The sequence below is a fragment of the Mesoplodon densirostris genome, chromosome 9, assembly GCF_025265405.1.
Source record: "Mesoplodon densirostris isolate mMesDen1 chromosome 9, mMesDen1 primary haplotype, whole genome shotgun sequence".
In the NCBI taxonomy this organism is placed as follows: Eukaryota; Metazoa; Chordata; class Mammalia; order Artiodactyla; family Ziphiidae; genus Mesoplodon; species Mesoplodon densirostris.
Window position 1 is genome coordinate 81,104,439 of NC_082669.1, and position 19,103 is coordinate 81,123,541.

General features: G+C 41.3%; 1 protein-coding gene across 4 annotated transcripts in view; it reads left to right on the forward strand.

Annotated features, from left to right (window-relative positions):
* Nucleotides 1-2,189: 2,189 nt before the first annotated feature.
* The window catches only part of ST7 (suppression of tumorigenicity 7), a 261,439-nt gene continuing 244,525 nt past the window's right edge, over nucleotides 2,190-19,103 (forward strand). For 2 of the 4 annotated variants that reach the window (XM_060108950.1, XM_060108953.1), the window contains exon 1: nucleotides 2,190-2,402. In XM_060108950.1, coding sequence (XP_059964933.1) covers nucleotides 2,252-2,402 — 151 coding nt within the window. In that variant the 5' untranslated portion in view covers nucleotides 2,190-2,251. The remainder of the gene's footprint in view (nucleotides 2,403-19,103) is intronic. The other 2 variants (XM_060108949.1, XM_060108951.1) reach the window with 1 other exon arrangement.

Genomic DNA, 19,103 nt, shown 5'->3' on the forward strand with positions numbered 1-19,103 from the left:
ATTGGCAGGTGGATTGTTAACCACTGCGCCACCAGGGAAGTCCCACCTTGAAGTACTGATGCCCAGTTGAATGTGAGGAGGAAAGGAGGTGAGGGAGTGGGAGGAATCTGGGTGGCATGATCCTCAGATTCCTGAATTAGGGAGCTGGAAGGGTGATGCCCATTCCCTGATGGAACTCTAGAAGGAAGAGCAGTTGGGGGTGAGGAAGTAATGAGTTCACTTTTGGATATGATGACCTTGGGGTGACTGTGCACCAGCCCACTGAGAGATGGTCAGGTGGTGGTGGGACATATCTGGGATGTCACTATTTCATGAATGGTCCCACTCAATAGCCACCCTTCACTCTTTATCTTTACCCTGCCTATACTATCAGTCACGAAGGCCTGTCAGTTCTACTTCCTTAAAATGTAATTTCCACTTACATAAATCTTCGTCATTTGGATTAGTGTGTGCAATGCCAAATAACTGTGAACACCTTAGCATTTCTACAAGGCCCTTCAAGGTCAGACACTCTTCAGCTTTATCCCTCTCTACACTACGCCATGTGGAGCCTGCACTCCAGCCATACTGAAGCCGCTGAGGCTCTCACGAGATCTTGTTCTCACTCAATTCTGCATCTGAGCACAAAGACATGTCTCCAACCCCAACCCCCGTCTCTGGCTGCACATCAGGGAGAGGCAATGATGAGTAAGATAGGGCTGACCTTACAGGATCTCCTAGTAGATAATCAAAAAACTGTGGCTCAACTGAGTCAGATTTATGTCCCTTCTTTGAGGCTCACTGACAGCAAAAAGTCAGGCCCCAGGCTATTCATTTAAATTAAGTAGGCAATTACTTAATTGGTGGGTGGGAATCTGGTGGGTTACTTAATCATCGCATAAAATAGATGTTTCATGTACTCATGTTGTTTCATTCTACTGAGAATCCAGGCATCATTGTTAGATAAAAAATTGGTAGCATGCTGCAATAAATATCTATAAAAAAGTATGTGTGTGTCAATTTCTCTTATCCTTGCCTGTCTCACCGCTCTAGTAGGTCAAATATATGGAGAAACCAGTAGCTGAGAGTGAGATTGGAATTAGTGAAAATGTAAGAGTAGTTCTATTATGTATGCCATAATACATAAAATACATGTAAAAAGTTAAAGGAGCTTGTTTTATTATGCAGGAAACAAGTAAGCAAAACAATATTTATAATAAAATATTCTCTTGAATGCTCAGAATTTTAAAAATGTCTTGGCTGTAGATTGGGTTAACTGCCATCGCTTTATTACTATCCAATACATAGAAAGTGAAATTATTTATGGACAGAAACAGACTTTAAATTTTCATTTGGTAAAGGCAACGTTTCATTCAGTACAGACAAAAAACGTTTATAATTTACTTCTTGTTTAAAGTAGCCAGTTCAGAGTAAGCCAAAATTATCCCGGAGAATTGTTTATATTAAAAACAGGCCGAGAGTTGTTTGATCTGTCATCACCCCCCAGATTGGAAGATAAACATTCTTCTTGTCAAGATGTCTTTGGAAACCCCCTGTGCGGCTTCAAGGAAGACAAAATAAAGGTAAATAGTGTGCAACCCAAATCTTGCTTAACAGAATGATTTATCTTCAGGCCTACTAACCAGTGACAGGAGCACATCTAATTTTTTCTAGTTGCTCCGGGTTTATTCATCCCTCTGAACCTAAATTCTGAGAGAAAGAAGTAGAGCGTTGGGTTAGGACCTCGTTCGCTGGCATCCATCATACTGCAAATGAATTTTGGCTCGAGCTGAAGGTAAAGTGCTTAGTCACTTTGTGCCTCAGTTTCCCTTATCTATATAATGGAGATTGTTGAAGGAATTAGGTGAGATTAAACAGACCTTGGAACAGTGCCTGACATACAGGAAACCCTCAACATATGTCAAGAGTTTCCCTCAGCGCGCCACTTGGCTTGTCTTTCTAAATACTAGCATAATATAAATGGCATCAGAACGTGAGGGGCAAGGGCCACGTGATCCTTCCACGAAAGCCACTTGTGGGGGCCTTCAGAGAGTTGGCATTAAGGCTGGGAAAAAAAGGCAAGCGCGCCCGCGGCCCGCGCGCGATTTCCCGCCGCGCCCGCGTCCCGGGCGGCGGGCGAGCTCCGGGGGCGCCGGGGCCGCGGCGGCGGCGACGGCGGCGGCGGCGGCGGCGGCGCGAGCGGCGCCTCCGGGCCGGTGAATCATCCCTGCAGACACCGAGAGCCGCGGCAGCAGAGAGCAGCGCCGGAAAAATGGCTGAAGCGGGCACGGGCTTTCTGGAGCAGCTCAAGTCCTGCATAGTTTGGTCTTGGACTTATCTCTGGACCGTATGGTTCTTCATCGTCCTCTTCCTGGTCTACATCCTGCGGGTGCCCTTGAAAATCAACGACAATTTGAGCACAGGTAAGGCCCGGGCAGCCGGGCCCGCGGCGCTCGCCCCTCCCCCGCCCCGGAAAGTTAGTGCAACTTGCCCGGGGCCGCGACCAGCGAGGGCGGCCGGGCGTGCGCTCGAGGACGCGCCGGGTCCCGCGCACCGGATGCCCGAGGCCACTCGCCAAGGACGCGGCGCCTCGGCTGGCGGGGTAGACGGGGCGTGCGAGGGCGGCTGGCGGCCTTCGTGGCTCCGCGGCCCGGCGACCCCGCGGAGGAGAAGCCGCGCCGGCAGGCGGGCCCGGCCGGCGGCTGCCGCTCCTGCGCCAGAGGTGCTCGTCGGGCGGCGACAGAGGAGACGGAGGTCGGGAGGGAGGGAGTCCCCGCGGACGCCCCCCTGGCTGTCTGCGCGTGAACCCCGAGGGCTCCTCAGATTTGTACCGTGTCCTTCCTCACACGCTGTCGGCTGCGGGTGCAGAGCGTCCGAAGTGTAGTCGGACGAGGCGTGCCTCCAGATCCCGGCGCGACTCGGCCGGTCGCGGGCGCCCCCGTGAGGGTACTGCTCAGGGGTGCCCAGCGGCGAAGCCCCCAGAAGGAGTCGACCCCGCACCTGGGGCCAGGACTGCCCGCCTGTGAGCCCCCTGAGTTGCGGGCGAAGAGGCGTCTCTTTTAGACGGGGAGAGGGTTTCTCGAAGGTACTATCAGGGCTGTGGATGACGTGTCAGGTTACCAGACGGAATGTCAAAGGGACAAAAGGAGAGATAGGAAACCTGGAATTCATAATGGTTTTAAATGGTCTTAGCCCTTCTCTCTCCCTTCTCCCCGTCTGCGTAAGGCGTTGGTAACTAGTCACGTTCAGAATCTTAGATAAAGCTCCACATGCTAAGAAGTGAGCCCCGTCGTGTCTCCTCTCCACGGTCGTAAGTGCAGAAGGTAATTAAACAGGATCTTAAACTTGAGGCCAGACAACTGAATCATTAAAAAACAACCACAGAGAAAACTCACACCAACAGTGACACTCCGGAGACAAATCAAAAACGCAAAGTATATTTTGCAGGAAGGGTTACAGTTCTTGAAGTCTGGAAATAGTTGTGGGACTCGTTAGAAAGATCTTTTCTTTTTTAAAATTTCACAGTAATTTGGGAAATCCTTACAGTCTTGAATGAATGCGTATGTATTCTGCCTAATATGTGATTTACATACTCCGGGAGTCAGGGGTCTGGAAATGCATTTTCCTCTGTGTTGTTAACTGCACTAAAACAATTTTTAGAATGTTTGAGATAATGTCATTTTATTAGGTACTTGTGCTTTTATTTTATTTATTTTTATTTTTTATTTTTTTTTCTTTTTGCGGTATGTGGGCCTCTCACTGTTGTGGCCTCTCCCGTTGCGGAGCACAGGCTCCGGATGCGCAGGCCCAGCGGCCATGGCTCACGGGCCCAGCCGCTCCGCGGCATGTGGGATCCTCCCAGACCGGGGCACGAACCCGTATCCCCTGCATCGGCAGGCGGACTCTCAACCACTGCGCCACCAGGGAGGCCCTGTGCTTTTATTTTTTATTTATTTTTGGCTGCATTGGGTCTTTGTTGCTGCGCGTGGGCTTTCTCTAGTTGCGGCGAGCGGGGGCTACTCTTCTTTGTGGTGTGTGGGCTTCTCATTGTGGTGGCTTCTCTTGTTGCAGAGCACGGGCTCTAGGTGCGCGGGCATCAGTAGTTGTGGCACGTGGGCTCAGTAGTTGTGGCGCACAGGCTTAGTTGCTCTGCGGCATGTGGGATCTTCCCGGAGCAGGGCTCGAACCCGTGTCCCCTGCATTGGCAGGCGGATTCTTAACCACTGCGCCACCAGGGGAGCCCCTACTTGTGCTTTTATTTTTTTTTTTTAATTTTTTTTGCGGTATGCGGGCCTCTCACTGTTGTGGCCTCCCCCGTTGCGGAGCACAGGCTCCGGACGCGCAGGCTCCGGACGCGCAGGCTCAGCGGCCATGGCTCACGGGCCCAGCCGCTCCGCGGCATATGGGATCCTCCCAGACCGGGGCACGAACCCGTATCCCCTGCATCGGCAGGCGGACTCTCAACCACTTGCGCCACCAGGGAGGCCCTCTACTTGTGCTTTTAAATACTAAACCTCATTCATATACCTTGATTTCTTTAACTTGAACTCATGTTCATATTCACATTTGTTTCATAGTATCCCTTGGGATGGTACTCCTGGGGTGCAGATAGGATTCTGCACCCTAGAATCATCTTGCCATTTTTATATGAGCTGCTCAGCCCTTGGATTCAGTCATCCTAGTGATGATGGCTTTCTGGCTTTTCTATCTGTTACAGTGGTTGCTTATCAGAGTATTCTTCCTTGCTTTTGGTTTCCTTGCCTTTGGCAAATATATCTCTAAGATACCTTCACCTCGTGGCATATGGGGTCTTAGTTCCATGTGGGATCTTAGTTCCCCAATCAGGGATGGAAACCGGGTGCCCTGCATTGGAAGGCAGGGTCTTAACCCACTGGACCACTGGGAAAGTCCCCAAAGTTTTGTTATCTTAAGAAGTTGCTTGAATATATGAGGCCATGGAGTCTTATATTTATTGGTAAGTGGGTTTGATTTTTTTTCTCCCAAAAAATTCATTGTAAGGTTTAAAAATTGTGAACGTTTCTCATTTAATACACATTTAAAATTTTTATTTCAGAACACACATTTGTAATACTACATTTTCTTAAAGTAGGTTAAATAATCATCTACGTGTGTATATGTGTGCATGTGCCCATAAGTGCCACATACCAATGCTTTATACAGAACAGGCAAGAAGCAAAATACCTACTGGTCATATGTATAATTTAAAAAATATATATATATATTTATTTATTTGGCCTCCCCGGGTCTTAGTTGTGGGTCTTGGGATCTTCTTGCTACATGCGGGATCTTTAGCTGTGGCACGTGGAATCTTTAGTTGTGGCATGAGGGACTCTTTTAGTTGCAGCATTCGGGATTTAGTCCCTGACCAGGGATCGAACCCGAGCCTCCTGCATTGGGAGTGCTAAGTCTTGACCACTGCACCACCAGGGAAGTCCCAATATGTGTAATTTTTAAGGAAGAAAATTGTTATGTCCTCTCCCAGCAACTTTAAATCTAGTATTTCTCACAAACACCTTTGTTAATTTGCATTAGGGTCATTTCTCATTTGGGCTTCTAAGAGATAGAGGAAATATGAAGATGAGGTATGAGATTCAGGCCGTCTGGGCTGAATCTCATCAGACACATGATAGAGGGAACCTGAGACTATTTATCCCAGTGATGCTGGACTTCTGTTTTCAGTGTGGTTTTACCTACATTTTAGTCATAAAAGAAGGTAAAGGAGAAGCACACAGAGAGTACATCTCTCTTTGCCACTTCTGTGAGAAGGTAAGGGGAGAAGGGGACATTGGACCCTCCTATGGTGGAACTTGTCCTTTCAGGGAGATCTAAATGGGTTCTAATGGAACTAATTTTGCTGTTCCTAAGCGCTATGGTGCTTGCCTCTTCCTGTGATGATGAAAGCACATGTCCCTGGAGAGTCTGCTAAATCTAGAGCTGCTTTTAGGAAGCTGTAGGTGTCCCAGGCCTCCTTCCTTAGGGAAGCTGACACTATTGACTGATTTGCAGGTATTGAAAAATCCTTGCATCCCTGGGATAAATTCCACCTGATCATGGTGTATGATCCTTTTAATGTATTGTTGGACTTGGTTTGCTAGTATTTTGTTGAGGATTTTTGCGTCTATGTTCATCAGTGATATTGGCCTGTAATTTCCTTTTTTTGTGATATCTTTGTATTTTTTTTAAATTTTTGAACTTTATTCTCTTTATTTTTTTATACAGCAGGTTCTTATTAGTCATCAGTTTTATACACATCAGTGTATACACGTCAATCCCAATCTCCCAATTCATCACACCCCCACCCCCACCCCCCACTGCTTTCCCCCCTCGGTGTCCATACGTTTGTTCTCTACATCTGTGTCTCAATTTCTGCCATGCAAACCGGTTCATCTGTACCATTTTTCTAGGTGCCACATATATGCATTAATATACGATATTTGTTTTTCTCTTTCTGACTTACTTCACTCTGTATGACAGTCTCTATATGAGTCCACGTCTCTACAAATGACCCAATTTCGTTCCTTTTTTATGGCTGAGTAATATTCCATTGTATATATAAGTACCACATCTTCTTTATCCATTCGTCTGTCGATGGACATTTAGGTTGCTTCCATGACCTGGCTATTGTAAATAGTGCTGCAAAGAACATTGGGGTGCATGTGTCTTTTTGAATTATGCTTTTCTCTGGGTATATGCCCAGTAGTGGGATTGCTGAGTCATATGGTAGTTCTATTTTTCATTTTTTTAAGGAACCTCCATACTGTTCTCCATAGTGGTTGTATCAATTTACATTCCCACCAACAGTGCAAGAGGGTTCTCTTTTCACCACTCCCTCTCCAGCATTTGTTGTTTGCAGATTTTCTGATGATGCACTTTCTAACTGGTGTGAGGTGATACCTCATTGTAGTTTTGATTTGCATTTCTCTAATAATTAGTGATGTTGAGCAGCTTTTCATGTGCTTCTTGGCCATCTGTATGTCTTCTTTGGCAAATGTCTATTTAGGTCTTCTATTTAGGTCTTCTAAATCTTTTGGATTGGGTTGTTTGTTTTTTTAATATTGAGCTGCAAATTTATATATTTTGGAGATTAATCCTTTGTCCATTGATTCGTTTGCAACTATTTTCTCCCATTGTGAGGGCTGTCTTTTCGTCTTGTTTATGGTTTCCTTTGCTGTGCAAAAGCTTTGAAGTTTCATTAGGTCCCATTTGTTTATTTTTGTTTTTATTTCCATTACTCTAGGAGGTGGATCAAAAAAGATCTTGCTGTGATTTATGTCAGAGTGTTCTTCCTATGTGTTCCTCTAAGAGTTTTATAGTGTCTGGTCTTACATTTAGGTCTTTAATCCATTTTGAGTTTATTTCTGTGTATGGTGTAAGGGAGTGTTCTAATTTCATTCTTTCACATGTAGCTGTCCAGTTTTCCCAGCACCACTTATTGAAGAGACTGTCTTTTCTCCACTATATATCCTTGCCTCCTTTGTCATAGATTAGTTGACCATAGGTGTGCGGGTTTATCTCTGGGCTTCCTATCTTGTTCCATTGATCTGTATTTCTGTTTTTGTGCCAGTACCATATTATCTTGATTACTGTAGCTTTGTAGTATATTCTGAAGTCAGGGAGTTTGATTCCTCCAGCTCCATTTTTTCCCCCCTCAAAACTGCTTTGGGTATTTGGGGTCTTTTGTGTCTCCATACAAATTTTAAGATTTTTTGTTTTAGTTTTGTAAAAAATGCCATTGGTAATTTCATAGGGATTGCATTGAATCTGTAGGTTGCTTTGGGTAGTATAGTCATTTTCACAATATTGATTCTTCCAGTTGAAGAACATGGTATATTTCTCCATCTGTTCATATCATCTTTAATTTCTTTCATCAGTGTCTTATAGTTTTCTGCATACAGGTCTTTTGTCTCCCTAGGTAGGTTTATTCCTAGGTATTTTATCCTTTTTGTTGCAGTGGTAAATGGGAGTGTTTCCTTAATTTCTCTTTCAGGTTTTTCATCATTAGTGTATAGGAATGCAGGTGATTTCTGTGCATTAATTTTGTATCCTGCAACTTTACCAAATTCCTTTATTAGCCCTAGTAGTTTTCTGGTGGCATCTTTAGGATTCTCTCTATATAGTATCATGTCATCTGTAGACAGTGACAGTTTTATTTCTTCTTTTCCAATTTGTATTCCTTTTATTTCTTTTTCTTCTCTGAGTGCCGTGACTAGGACGTCCAAAACTATGTTGAATAATAGTGGTGAGAGTGGACATCCTTGTCTTGTTCCTGATCTTAGAAGAACTGCTTTCAGTTTTTCACCACTGAGAATGATGTTTGATGTGGGTTTGTCATATATGGCCTTTATTATGTTGAAGTAGGTTCCCTCTATGCCCACTTTCTGGAGAGATTTATCATAAATGGATGTCGAATTTTGTCAAAACCTTTTTCTGCACCTATTAAGATGATCATATGGTTTTTATTCTTCAGTTTGTTAATACGGTGTATCACATTGATTGATTTGCATATATTGAAGAATGCTTGCATCCCTGGGATAAATCCTACTTGATCATGGTGTATGATCCTTTTCATGTGTTGCTGGATTCTGTTTTCTAGTATTTTGTTGAGGATTTTTGCATCTATAATCATCAGTGATACTGGTCTGTAATTTTCTTTTTTTGTAGTATCTTTGTCTGGTTTTGGTATCAGGGTGATGGTGGCCTCATAGAATGAGTTTGGGAGTGTTCCTTCCTCTGCAAGTTTTTGGAAGAGTTTGAGAAGGATGGGTGTTAGATCTTCTCTAAATGTTTGATAGAATTCACCTGTGAAGCCATGTGGTCCTGGACTTTTGTTTGTTGGAAGATTTTTAATCACAGTTTCAATTTCATTACTTGTGATTGGTTTGTTCATATTTTCTATTTCTTCCTGGTTCAGTCTTGGAAGGTTATACCTTTCTAAGAATTTGTCCATTTCTTCCAGGTTGTCCATTTTATTGTCATAGAGTTGCTTGTAGTAGTCTCTTAGGATGCTTTGTATTTCTGCAGTGTCTGTTGTAACTTCTCCTTTTTCATTTCTAATTTTATTGATTTGAGTCCTCTCCCTCTTTTTCTTGATGAGTCTGGCTAATGGTTTATCAATTTTGTTTATCTTCTCAAAGAACCAGCTTTTAGTTTTATTAATCTTTGCTATTGTTTTCTTTGTTTCTGTTTCATTTATTTCTGCTCTGATCTTTATGATTTCTTTCCTTCTGCTAACTTTGGGTTTTGTTTGTTCTTCTTTCTCTAGTTCCTTTAGGTGTAAGGTTAGATTGTTTCTTTGAGATTTTTCTTGTTTCTTGAGGTAGGCTTGTATAGCTATAAACTTCCCTCTTAGAACTGCTTTTGCCACATCCCATAGGTTTTGGACCGTCATGTTTTCATTGTCATTTGTCAGTAGGTATTTTTTGATTTCCTCTTTGATTTCTTCAGTGATCTCTTGGTTATTTAGTAAAATGTTGTTTAGCCTCCCTGTGTTTGTGTTTTTTACATTTTTTCCCTGTAATCGATTTCTAATCTCATAGCTTTGTGGTCAGAAAAGATGCTTGATATATTTTCAATTTTCTTAAATTTACTGAGGCTTGATTTGTGACCCAAGATGTGATCTATCCTGGAGAATGTTCCATGTGCACTTGAGAAGAAAGTGTAATCTGATGTTTTTGGATGGAATGTCCTATAAATATCAGTTAAGTGTATCTGGTCTATCGTATCATTTAACGCTTGTGTTTCCTTATTAATTTTCTGTTTGGATGATCTGTCCATTGGTGTAAGTGAGGTGTTAAAGTCCCACACTATTATTGTGTTACTGTTGATTTCCTCTTTTATAGCTGTTAGCAGTAGCCTTATGTATTGAGGTGCTCCTATGTTGGGTGCATATATATTTATCATTGTTATATCCTCTTCTTGGATTGATCCCTTGATCATTATGTAGTGTCCTTCCTTTTCTCTTGTAACATTCTTTATTTTAATGTCTATTTTATCTGACATCAGTATTGCTACTCCAGCTTTCTTTTGATTTCCATTTGCATGGAATATCTTTTTCCATCCCCTCACACTCAGTCTGTATGTGTCCCTAGGTCTGAAGTGGGTCTCTTGTAGGCAGCATATATATGGATCTTGTTTTTGTTTCCATTCAGCAAGCCTGTGTCTTTTGGTTGGAGCATTTAATCCATTCATGTTTAATTATCGATATGTATGTTCCTTTGACCATTTTCTTAATTGTTTTGGGTTTGTTTTTTAGGTCCTCTTCTTCTCTTGTGTTTCCCACTTAGAGAAGTTCCTTTAGCATTTGTTGTAGAGCTGGTTTGGTGGTGCTGATTTCTCTTAGCTTTTGCTTGTCTGTAAAGCTTTTGATTTCTCCATCGAATCTGAATGAGATCCTTGCTGGGTAGAGTAATCTTGGTTGTAGGTTCTTCCCTTTCATCACTTTAAGTATATCATGCCACTCCCTTCTGGCTTGTAAAGTTTCTGCTAAGAAATCTGCTGTTAACCTTATGGGGGTTCCCCTGTATATTATTTGTCACTTTTCCCTTGCTGCTTTCAGTAATTTTTCTTTGTCTTTAATTTTTGCCAATTTGATTACTATGTGTCTTGGCATGTTTCTTCTTAGGTTTATCCTGTATGGGACTCTCTGCACTTCCTGGACTTAGGTGGCTATTTCCTTTCCCGTGTTAGGGAAGTTTTTGACTATAATCTCTTCAAATATTTTCTCTGGTCCTTTCTCTCTCTCTTCTCCTTCTCGGACCCCTATAATGCGAATATTGTTGCATTTAATGTTTTCCCAGAGGTCTCTTAGGCTGTCTTCATTTATTTTCATTCTTTTTTCTTTATTCTGTTCTGGCAGCAGTGAATTCCACCATTATGTCTTCCAGGTCACTTATCCGTTCTTCTGCCTCAGTTATTCTGCTATTGATTCCTTCTAGTGTATTTTTCATTTCAGTTATTGTATTGTACATCTGTTTGTTTGTTCTTTAATTCTTCTAGATCTTTGTTAAACATTTCTTGCATCCTCTTGATCTTTGCCTCCATTCTTTTTCTGAGGTCCTGGATCATCTTCACTATCATTATTCTGAATTCTTTTTCTGGAAGTTTGCATATCTCAACTTCATTTATTTGTTTTTCTGGGCTTTTGTCTTGTTCATTCATCTGGTACATAGCCCTCTGCCTTTTCATCTTGTCTGTCTTTCTGTGAATGTGGTTTTTGTTCCATAGGCTGCAGGATTGTAGTTCTTCTTGCTTCTGCTGTCTGCCCTCTGGTGGATGAGGCTATCTAAGACGCTTGTGTAAGTTTCCTGATGGGAAGGACTGGTGGTGGGTAGAGCTGGCTGTTGCTCTGGTGAGCAGAGCTCAGGAAAACTTTAATCCGCTTGTCTGCTAATGGGTGGGGCTGCGTCCCCTCCCTGCTGGTTGTTTGACCTGAGGCGATCCAACACTGGAGCCTACCCAGGCTCTTTGGTGGAGCTAATGGTGGTCTTTGGGAGCTCTCACGCCAAGGAGTACTTCCCAGAACTTCTGCTGCCAGTGTCCTTGTCCTCACGGTGAGACCGAGCCACCCTCCGCCTCTGCAGGAGACCCTCCAACACTGGCAGGTGGGTCTGGCTCAATTTCTGTGGGGTCACTGCTCCTTCTTCTGGGTCCCGATGTGCACACTACTTTGTGTGTGCCCTCCATGAGTGGAGTCTCTGTTTCCCCCAGTCCTGTCTAAGTCCTGCAATCAAATCCCGCTAGCCTTCGAAGTCTGATTCTCTAGGAATTCCTCCTCCTGTTGCCAGACCCCCAGGTTGGGAAGCCTGATGTGGGGCTCAGAACCTTCACTCCAGTGTGTGGACTTCTGTGGTATAAGTGTTCTCCAGTTTGTGAGTCACCCACCCAGCAGTTATGGGATTTGATTTTATTGTGATTGCAGCCCTCCTACCATTTCATTGTGGCTTCTCCTTTGTCTTTGGATGTGAGGTATCTTTTTGGTGAGTTCCACTGTCTTCCTGTCAATGATTGTTCAGCAGTTAGTCGTGATTCCGGTGCTCTCGCAAGAGGGAGTGAGAGCACGTCCTTCTACTCTACCATCTTGAACCAATCTCCTTTGTATGGTTTTGGTTTCAGGGTGATGTTGGCCTCAAAAAATGAGTTTGGAAGTGTTCCTTCCTCTGCAATTTTTGGAATAGTTTGAAGAGGATAGGTGTTAACTCTCTCTAAATGTTTGGTAGAATTCACCTGTGAAACCATCTTCTGTTTTGTTGGGAGTTTTTAAATTTAAATCTTATAATGAAAAGTGAATTTAGGAAACACAAAAGAGAAAACAAACATATTAGGAATAGCACAGTGGTTAGTTTGATAATTGATTTTTGATGTTCTGCCCTTGAGTTGGATAGGAGAATGTTAAAATAGTTCTATGATTTACTAAAAATATAATGAACTTTTAACAAGATTTTTAAAAAACCCCAATTATATTGTTACTTGTCAGTTTTCAAGTGAATTAATTACCCTAAAACAATGCTTTTCCAAAAGGGCAGAAAATTAATTGTAGATAGGAGCAGTCATGCAGGATATTATTCAAGAAAAACAGTAGCATAGATTAATCTTTAAAAAATAACACCATTACTTGCTTTATATTGTGGTGTTGACAACACTTTCTCGTCTACCCAGTGTTCTGAGGTTTTAGATGCTGAATTTAAAACACTTTGCACTTTTTCTTAAATATATACCTTTGCCGTTTTTGCACCAAGCAACGTAAGTGATTTTCCAGCTCTGTGTCTGTTTACTGAAAAGCAAGTTTTCAAAAATCTTTAAATCCTATTTCATTCCTTTTGGAAAGCAAATATAATAGTCTGACCTAGGTTTAAGATTCTTTATGTTATAAAACTCTTTTTTTGGTGTTAATTAAGATGATAAATACAGATGCAAAACTTACATTACTGAGTGGAAATATACATAACTTCAGGTGCAGCTCAGATTTGAGTATTTTCGTATTGGAAATAGTTGCTCTAAACTTAATGCTCTGGATTTCTTGTCCTGAGGGCCTTGTTGCAGTTTACTTATGTTTTTGACCCTGATGTGCCTGTTGTCTAAAATCTTTTCCCCACCTGTAAATCCCACCCATCCTTCCAGGACCAGCTTGCATGCTGCCTTCTGATTCTTTCAACCCAATGTGGTATTTCCTGCAGTTTTCAGTGTATATTTTCTGAGAGGCATGTTGGCAGTTTTTACCTTGCATGAATTATGGCTGTGTACGTTTAATATATGTTTCAGTGTTTGTGTATATGTGTCTCTCTTTCTGTACATGTTTTACAGCTTCTACTAGACTCTAGTTCATTTTCCACTGTACTTCCTTGAACATAACGGTTCCTTACCATTCATTGGATGAATCAATCTCCAAGTTGTGGTGTACCCAGTAAGGTGGGATTAGAATAATGGAATTGGCCAAACACATTACTGGGTATGGGCCTCATTTAAGTTTTCAGCTTTAGATCGAGGTCAGAAACTGTCACAAAGACTTAAGGAATTCCATGATGAGTCATATGTATCTAATCCGTGGTGGTCCAGTTTATGAACACATAAAAAGACAATTTTATGATTGTCAGCTTTGAGGTGAGGATCTATCCCAGCCATCTTAGTTGCCCTTACTTATTTTTGGAGACATTTCTCTCAGCCATAATGAAGCAATCTGAATGATACTTTTTTCCTTAGGCCCTCAGTTTCCGTACACGTTTAATGATAGCTTTATATTCCTTAAGATCCTTTCTAGCTCTAGAATTCTGCTTCAGTGCCTTGGGATAATTTTCATTGAGTGCAGAGTCTATAACCAAGCAAATACATGGACTTAATGAACATATATGTTTTTCCCAGGTTGGATTCTAATTCTTAGTAAATACAACTCCAGATTTTATGTGGCTTCCTTCAGTGGCTTTCCATTTCACTGAAAATAAAATCAAAATATGTTACCCTGACTTACAAAGTCTGGTGACATGACCCCTACCTACCCCTCCTATCTGAACTTTGCCACCTTCTTGAGGTGATTGTCCTTCAGACAATTGTGATTCTTTCTTATTCTTAAACATGTCTTGCTTGTTCTTACCTTGTGACCTTTGCACTAGCTGTGTCCTCCACCTGGAAAGTTTTCCTACTTGATTTTTACATGATCGTGTTTCTACTATTCACATCTCTGCTTAAATTCACTTCTTTTGAGAGGCTTTCCCTGATGATCCAATCCACAGTGACCATTCAGTCATATAATACCACCAGATTTGAATTCTGTGTATATCACTTAGCACTGTTTGTAATAGTTCTTGTTTGTTTATTTATTTGCTGCATTCTCATGGTTTTCCCCCATGTGGTTGTAAACTCCATGAGAGTAGGAACCTCATTTGTTATGTTTTATCTGTCTTGTGGCTCCTCAGGATCTTGAACAGTGGGTGTTTGGGCCTAACATATGCTTAGCATATATTTGTTGAATGGATGAAAAACCATGTCAGTTGGTTGTGGTGACTCAGAAGTAACACTGTCCTGTAGGAAATGATTTTGGAATATATCATGTAGTAATTTCTTATAAGATTTAGAATTGTGTTTACTGACTCTAAGTTATAAAGATTACCTTGAAATGTTTACTGAAGTTCCAAAATATTAATACATTTTGATCCATTTTTAGGGGTAGAATTTAAAGAAGGCTAACACTCTGGTCCGTACTGTACAGCAAATTTAATACAAAGAATGTTAAAGTCAAAAACTGATTGCATTGGGAGCCAATTTGTGTAACATAACCTGGAACTTCAAACAAGGGAATTTGCAGAGTTAAGTGCCTCATGTTATCTGTAAGGATGGAACTTGGGGTTCTACCAACATGGAAAAAGTTCTTGTTTTTTCCATGGGCAATATAAGGGTGGGAGAGTGGGAGGCACAAACTATTGAGTGTAAGGCTCAAGGATGTATTGTACAACAGGGGGCATATAAGCAATATGTTGTAATAACTGTAAATGGAAATTACCTTTAAAAATTGTATTAAAAATAAATAAATTAATTAAAAATGTAAATTAAAAGAAAGAATATCTAAGAATTGCACTAAGCAGGATAATAAACTATTGGATTGTTTGTAGCCACACTACTGAATGTCTGTTTGTTGTAATCATGAAATAATATCTGCCAACATCCTTATTGTATTTGAGATGTCGTTGTAAAGATATCTATAAAGCATTTTGAGTTTCCTGGTAGGGCATATGTCATGAAATTCGTTTTTTATGTTACAATGGATCAGGGCAGTTTCTCATGTGTTATAGTTAGCAGTCATTCAAATATGGCAGGCTTTCCTGCACTACCTGCTGTGCTAAAATAAGAAACTGACAGGGCCATTCAGCTCTAGCAGTATGTCATACTAGCTGTGCTGAGGCCAAAAGAGTCACTGTTTTAATTGTAGTTACTAAATCGCTCAGCAAAATAAGGCAACATTTATCTGTGGGAATATTTGTTTTCCCTCTGAATTTTAAGAAATTGAAAGTGTACTAGTAACAAGTATACTGTGTGGAGAACCCTAACTTTGTTCCATAAGTTGACTTCCAAATCTAATAAAGGATCTTGGTTAGGTGTCACTCTTTCTGAAATTTTGAGCAAGCCTGTAGAGAACTTTAAAGGAAGCTCTTAGGTCAGTGAGCAAGGACTTTTTTTTTTTTTTTTTTTTTTTAGTAAGAAAGCTTAACAATTTAAAATAGCACGGCAGCTTCCCTGGTGGCACAGTGGTTGGGAATCCCCCTGCCAATGCAGGGGACACGGGTTCAAGCCCCGGTCCGGGAAGATCCCACATGCCGTAGAGCAGCTAAGCCCGTGCGCCACAACTACTGAGCCCACGTGCCACAACTACTGAGGCCCACGTGCCTAGAGCCTGAGCTCCGTGACAAAAGAAGCCACTGCAATGAGAAGCCCGCACAGCACAACGAAGAGTAGGCACTGCTCGCCACAACCAGAGAAAAGCGTGCACGCAGCCATGAAGACTCAATGCAGCCAAAACCAATAAATAAATAAAAATAAATAAATTTATAAAAAAAGTAAAAAATTGTAAAAAATAAAATAAAATAGCATGAACAGTTGACATGCTCTGAGACATATAAATCTTAAAAACAAGAAGTGGCTTTTAAAAATAAGCAGTTTGAATCTGAATCTACGTGTAATCTAAAATTAGAGTTTTTTTTTTTTTTTTTTTGTGGTACGCGGGCCTCTCACTGCGGTGGCCCCTTCCCTTGTGTAGCACAGGCTCCGGACGCGCAGGCTCAGCGGCCATGGCTCACGGGCCCAGCCGCTCCGCGGCATGTGGGATCTTCCTGGACCGGGGCATGAACCCGCGTCCCCTGCATCGACAGGCGGACTCTCAACCACTGCACCACCAGGGAAGCCCTAGAGGGGTTTTTGCTTTGTTTTATTTTGAAGTCAGTTGTAATAACATTCTAAAATGTTATTTTATTAGCAGTAGGTAATAGTAGAATGCTTACATTTCTTCCCTCTGTTAAGCTTTTCCAGTTTCTAGTCTTGTTCTCTTGGAAATGAGAGAATGAAATTTACTTCCCCACAAAATTGATCTTTTTCATTTATTTGATAGGTGCTGTTTATTGGGCATTACTAATAGAACTAACGAAATAATGCTCTTGGGATGTTTTGCAATTTATTACACCCACTTGACTCAATTGGTGCCCTTTCTGTGACATACATTTAGATTCTGGTAGTGTCACGTAGTAAGAACTGGTGTGATCTGGTTTGTACTTTTCGCCTGGGCATTGCTTGAAGGGGAGGGGAATTGCTATCCTCTATCATTGACATCTTTTATTTAAAATAAAACAAATTTTGCTTTTCTCAGTTCAGGCTCAGAGTACTTGACATTATGGTTTAGAGAGAAACTTTTTTCTTAGCTTATTTGGCTCTTTTAGCAAGGACAGTGTTTTTAATTGCACACTTTGAGAGATGGAAGTCTGAGAGGGTAAATTACAGTTTTTAAATATTAGAAACTTGCTTCTCAATTGTTTTTTCTCCAAACTGGAAGTTGTATATGCATTATCATTCAGTAAAAGCCTGAATATAGCAAATCTAATCAATGGGAGAAGGTTATTAACTTAAGAATACGTTTTTTTTCTTTTACATTATTTGAATAATCAGTTTCTTCAAGGGAAAGTACAGAAATGATGACAACATAACATAAACTAAGTTTGAGCAAAGATATGCAGACATAAATTAGTTTTAGCTGTAAAAGTATTCCTAAAAACGTTTGGTTTTTACACAAACAGGGTTTTTTTTTTTTTTTTATTGCTTTGCCTCAGAAAATAATGTAACACTTAATTTCTGGTAGATTTTAAAAACAGTTAAAAGAATTTTAATTCTTTTTTTTTTTTTAAAGATGATGTTGGGGGTAGGAGTTTATTAATTTTATTTTTATTTATTTTTGCTGTGTTGGGTCTTCATTTCTGTGCAAGGGCTATCTCTAGTTGTGGCAAGCGGGGGCCACTCTTCATCGCAGTGCACGGGCCTCTCACTATCACGGCCTCTCTTGTTGCAGAGCACAGGCTCCAGACGCGCAGGCTCAGTAGTTGTGGCTCACGGGCCTAGTTGCTCCGCAGCATGTGGGATCCTCCCCGACCAGGGCACGAACCCGTGCCCCCTGCATTAGCAGGCAGATTCTCAACCACTGCGCCACCAGGGAAGCCCAAGAATTTTAATTCTTAAAAATGATCATTTTTAGTTTTCTTTTTTTTTACATCTTTCTTGGAGTATAATTGCTTAACAATGGTGTGTTAGTTTATGCTTTATAACAAAATTAATCAGTTATACATACACAAATGTTCCCATATCCTCTCGCTCTTGCGTCTCCCACCCACCCTCCCTATCCCACCCCTCCAGGCGGTCACAAAGCACCGAGCTGATCTCCCTGTGGTATGTGGCCGTTTCCCACTAGCTATCTACCTTACGTTTGGTAGTGTATATATGTCCATGCCTCTCTTTCGCTTTGTCACAGCTTACCCTTCCCCCTCCCCATATCCTCAAGTCCATTCTCTAGTAGGTCTGTGTCTTTATTCCTGTCTTATCCCTATGTTCTTCATGACATTTTTTTCCCTTAAATTCCATATATATGTGTCAGCATACAGTATTTGTCTTTCTCTTTCCGACTTACTTCACTCTGTATGACAGACTCTAGGTCCATCCACATCATTACAAATAGCTCAATTTCGTTTCTTTTTATGGCTGAGCTGAGTAATATTCCATTGTATATATGTGCCACATCTTCTTTATCCATTCATCCGATGATGGACACTTAGGTTGTTTCCATCTCCGGGCTATTGTAAATAGGGCTGCTATGAACATTTTGGTACATGACTCTTTTTGAATTATGGTTTTCTCAGGGTATATGCCCAGTAGTGGGATTGCTGGGTCATATGGTAGTTCTATTTGTAGTTTTTTAAGGAACCTCCATACTGTTCTCCATAGTGGCTGTACCAATTCACATTCCCACCAGCAGTGCAAGAGTGTTCCCTTTTTTCCACACCCTCTCCAGCATTTATTGTTTCTAGATTTTTTGATGATGGCCATTCTGACTGGTGTGAGATGATATCTCATTGTAGTTTTGATTTGCATTTCTCTAATGATTAATGATGTTGAGCATCCTTTCATGTGTTTGTTGGCAGTCTGTATATCTTCTTTGGAGAAATGTCTATTTAGGTCTTCTGCCCATTTTTGGATTGGGTTGTTTGTTTTTTTGTTATTGAGCTGCATGAGCTGCTTATAAATTTTGGAGATTAATCCTTTGTCAGTTGCTTCATTTGCAAATATTTTCTCCCATTCTGAGGGTTGTCTTTTGGTCTTATTTATGGTTTCCTTTGCTGTGCAAAAGCTTTTAAGTTTCATTAGGTCCCATGTGTTTATTTTTGTCTTTATTTCCATTTCTCTAGGAGGTGGGTCAAAAAGGATCTTGCTGTGATTTATGTCATAGAGTGTTCTGCCTATGTTTTCCTCTAAGAGTTTGATAGTGTCTGGCCTTACATTTAGGTCTTTAATCCATTTTGAGCTTATTTTTGTGTATGGTGTTAGGGAGTGATCTAATCTCATACTTTTACATGTCCCTATCCAGT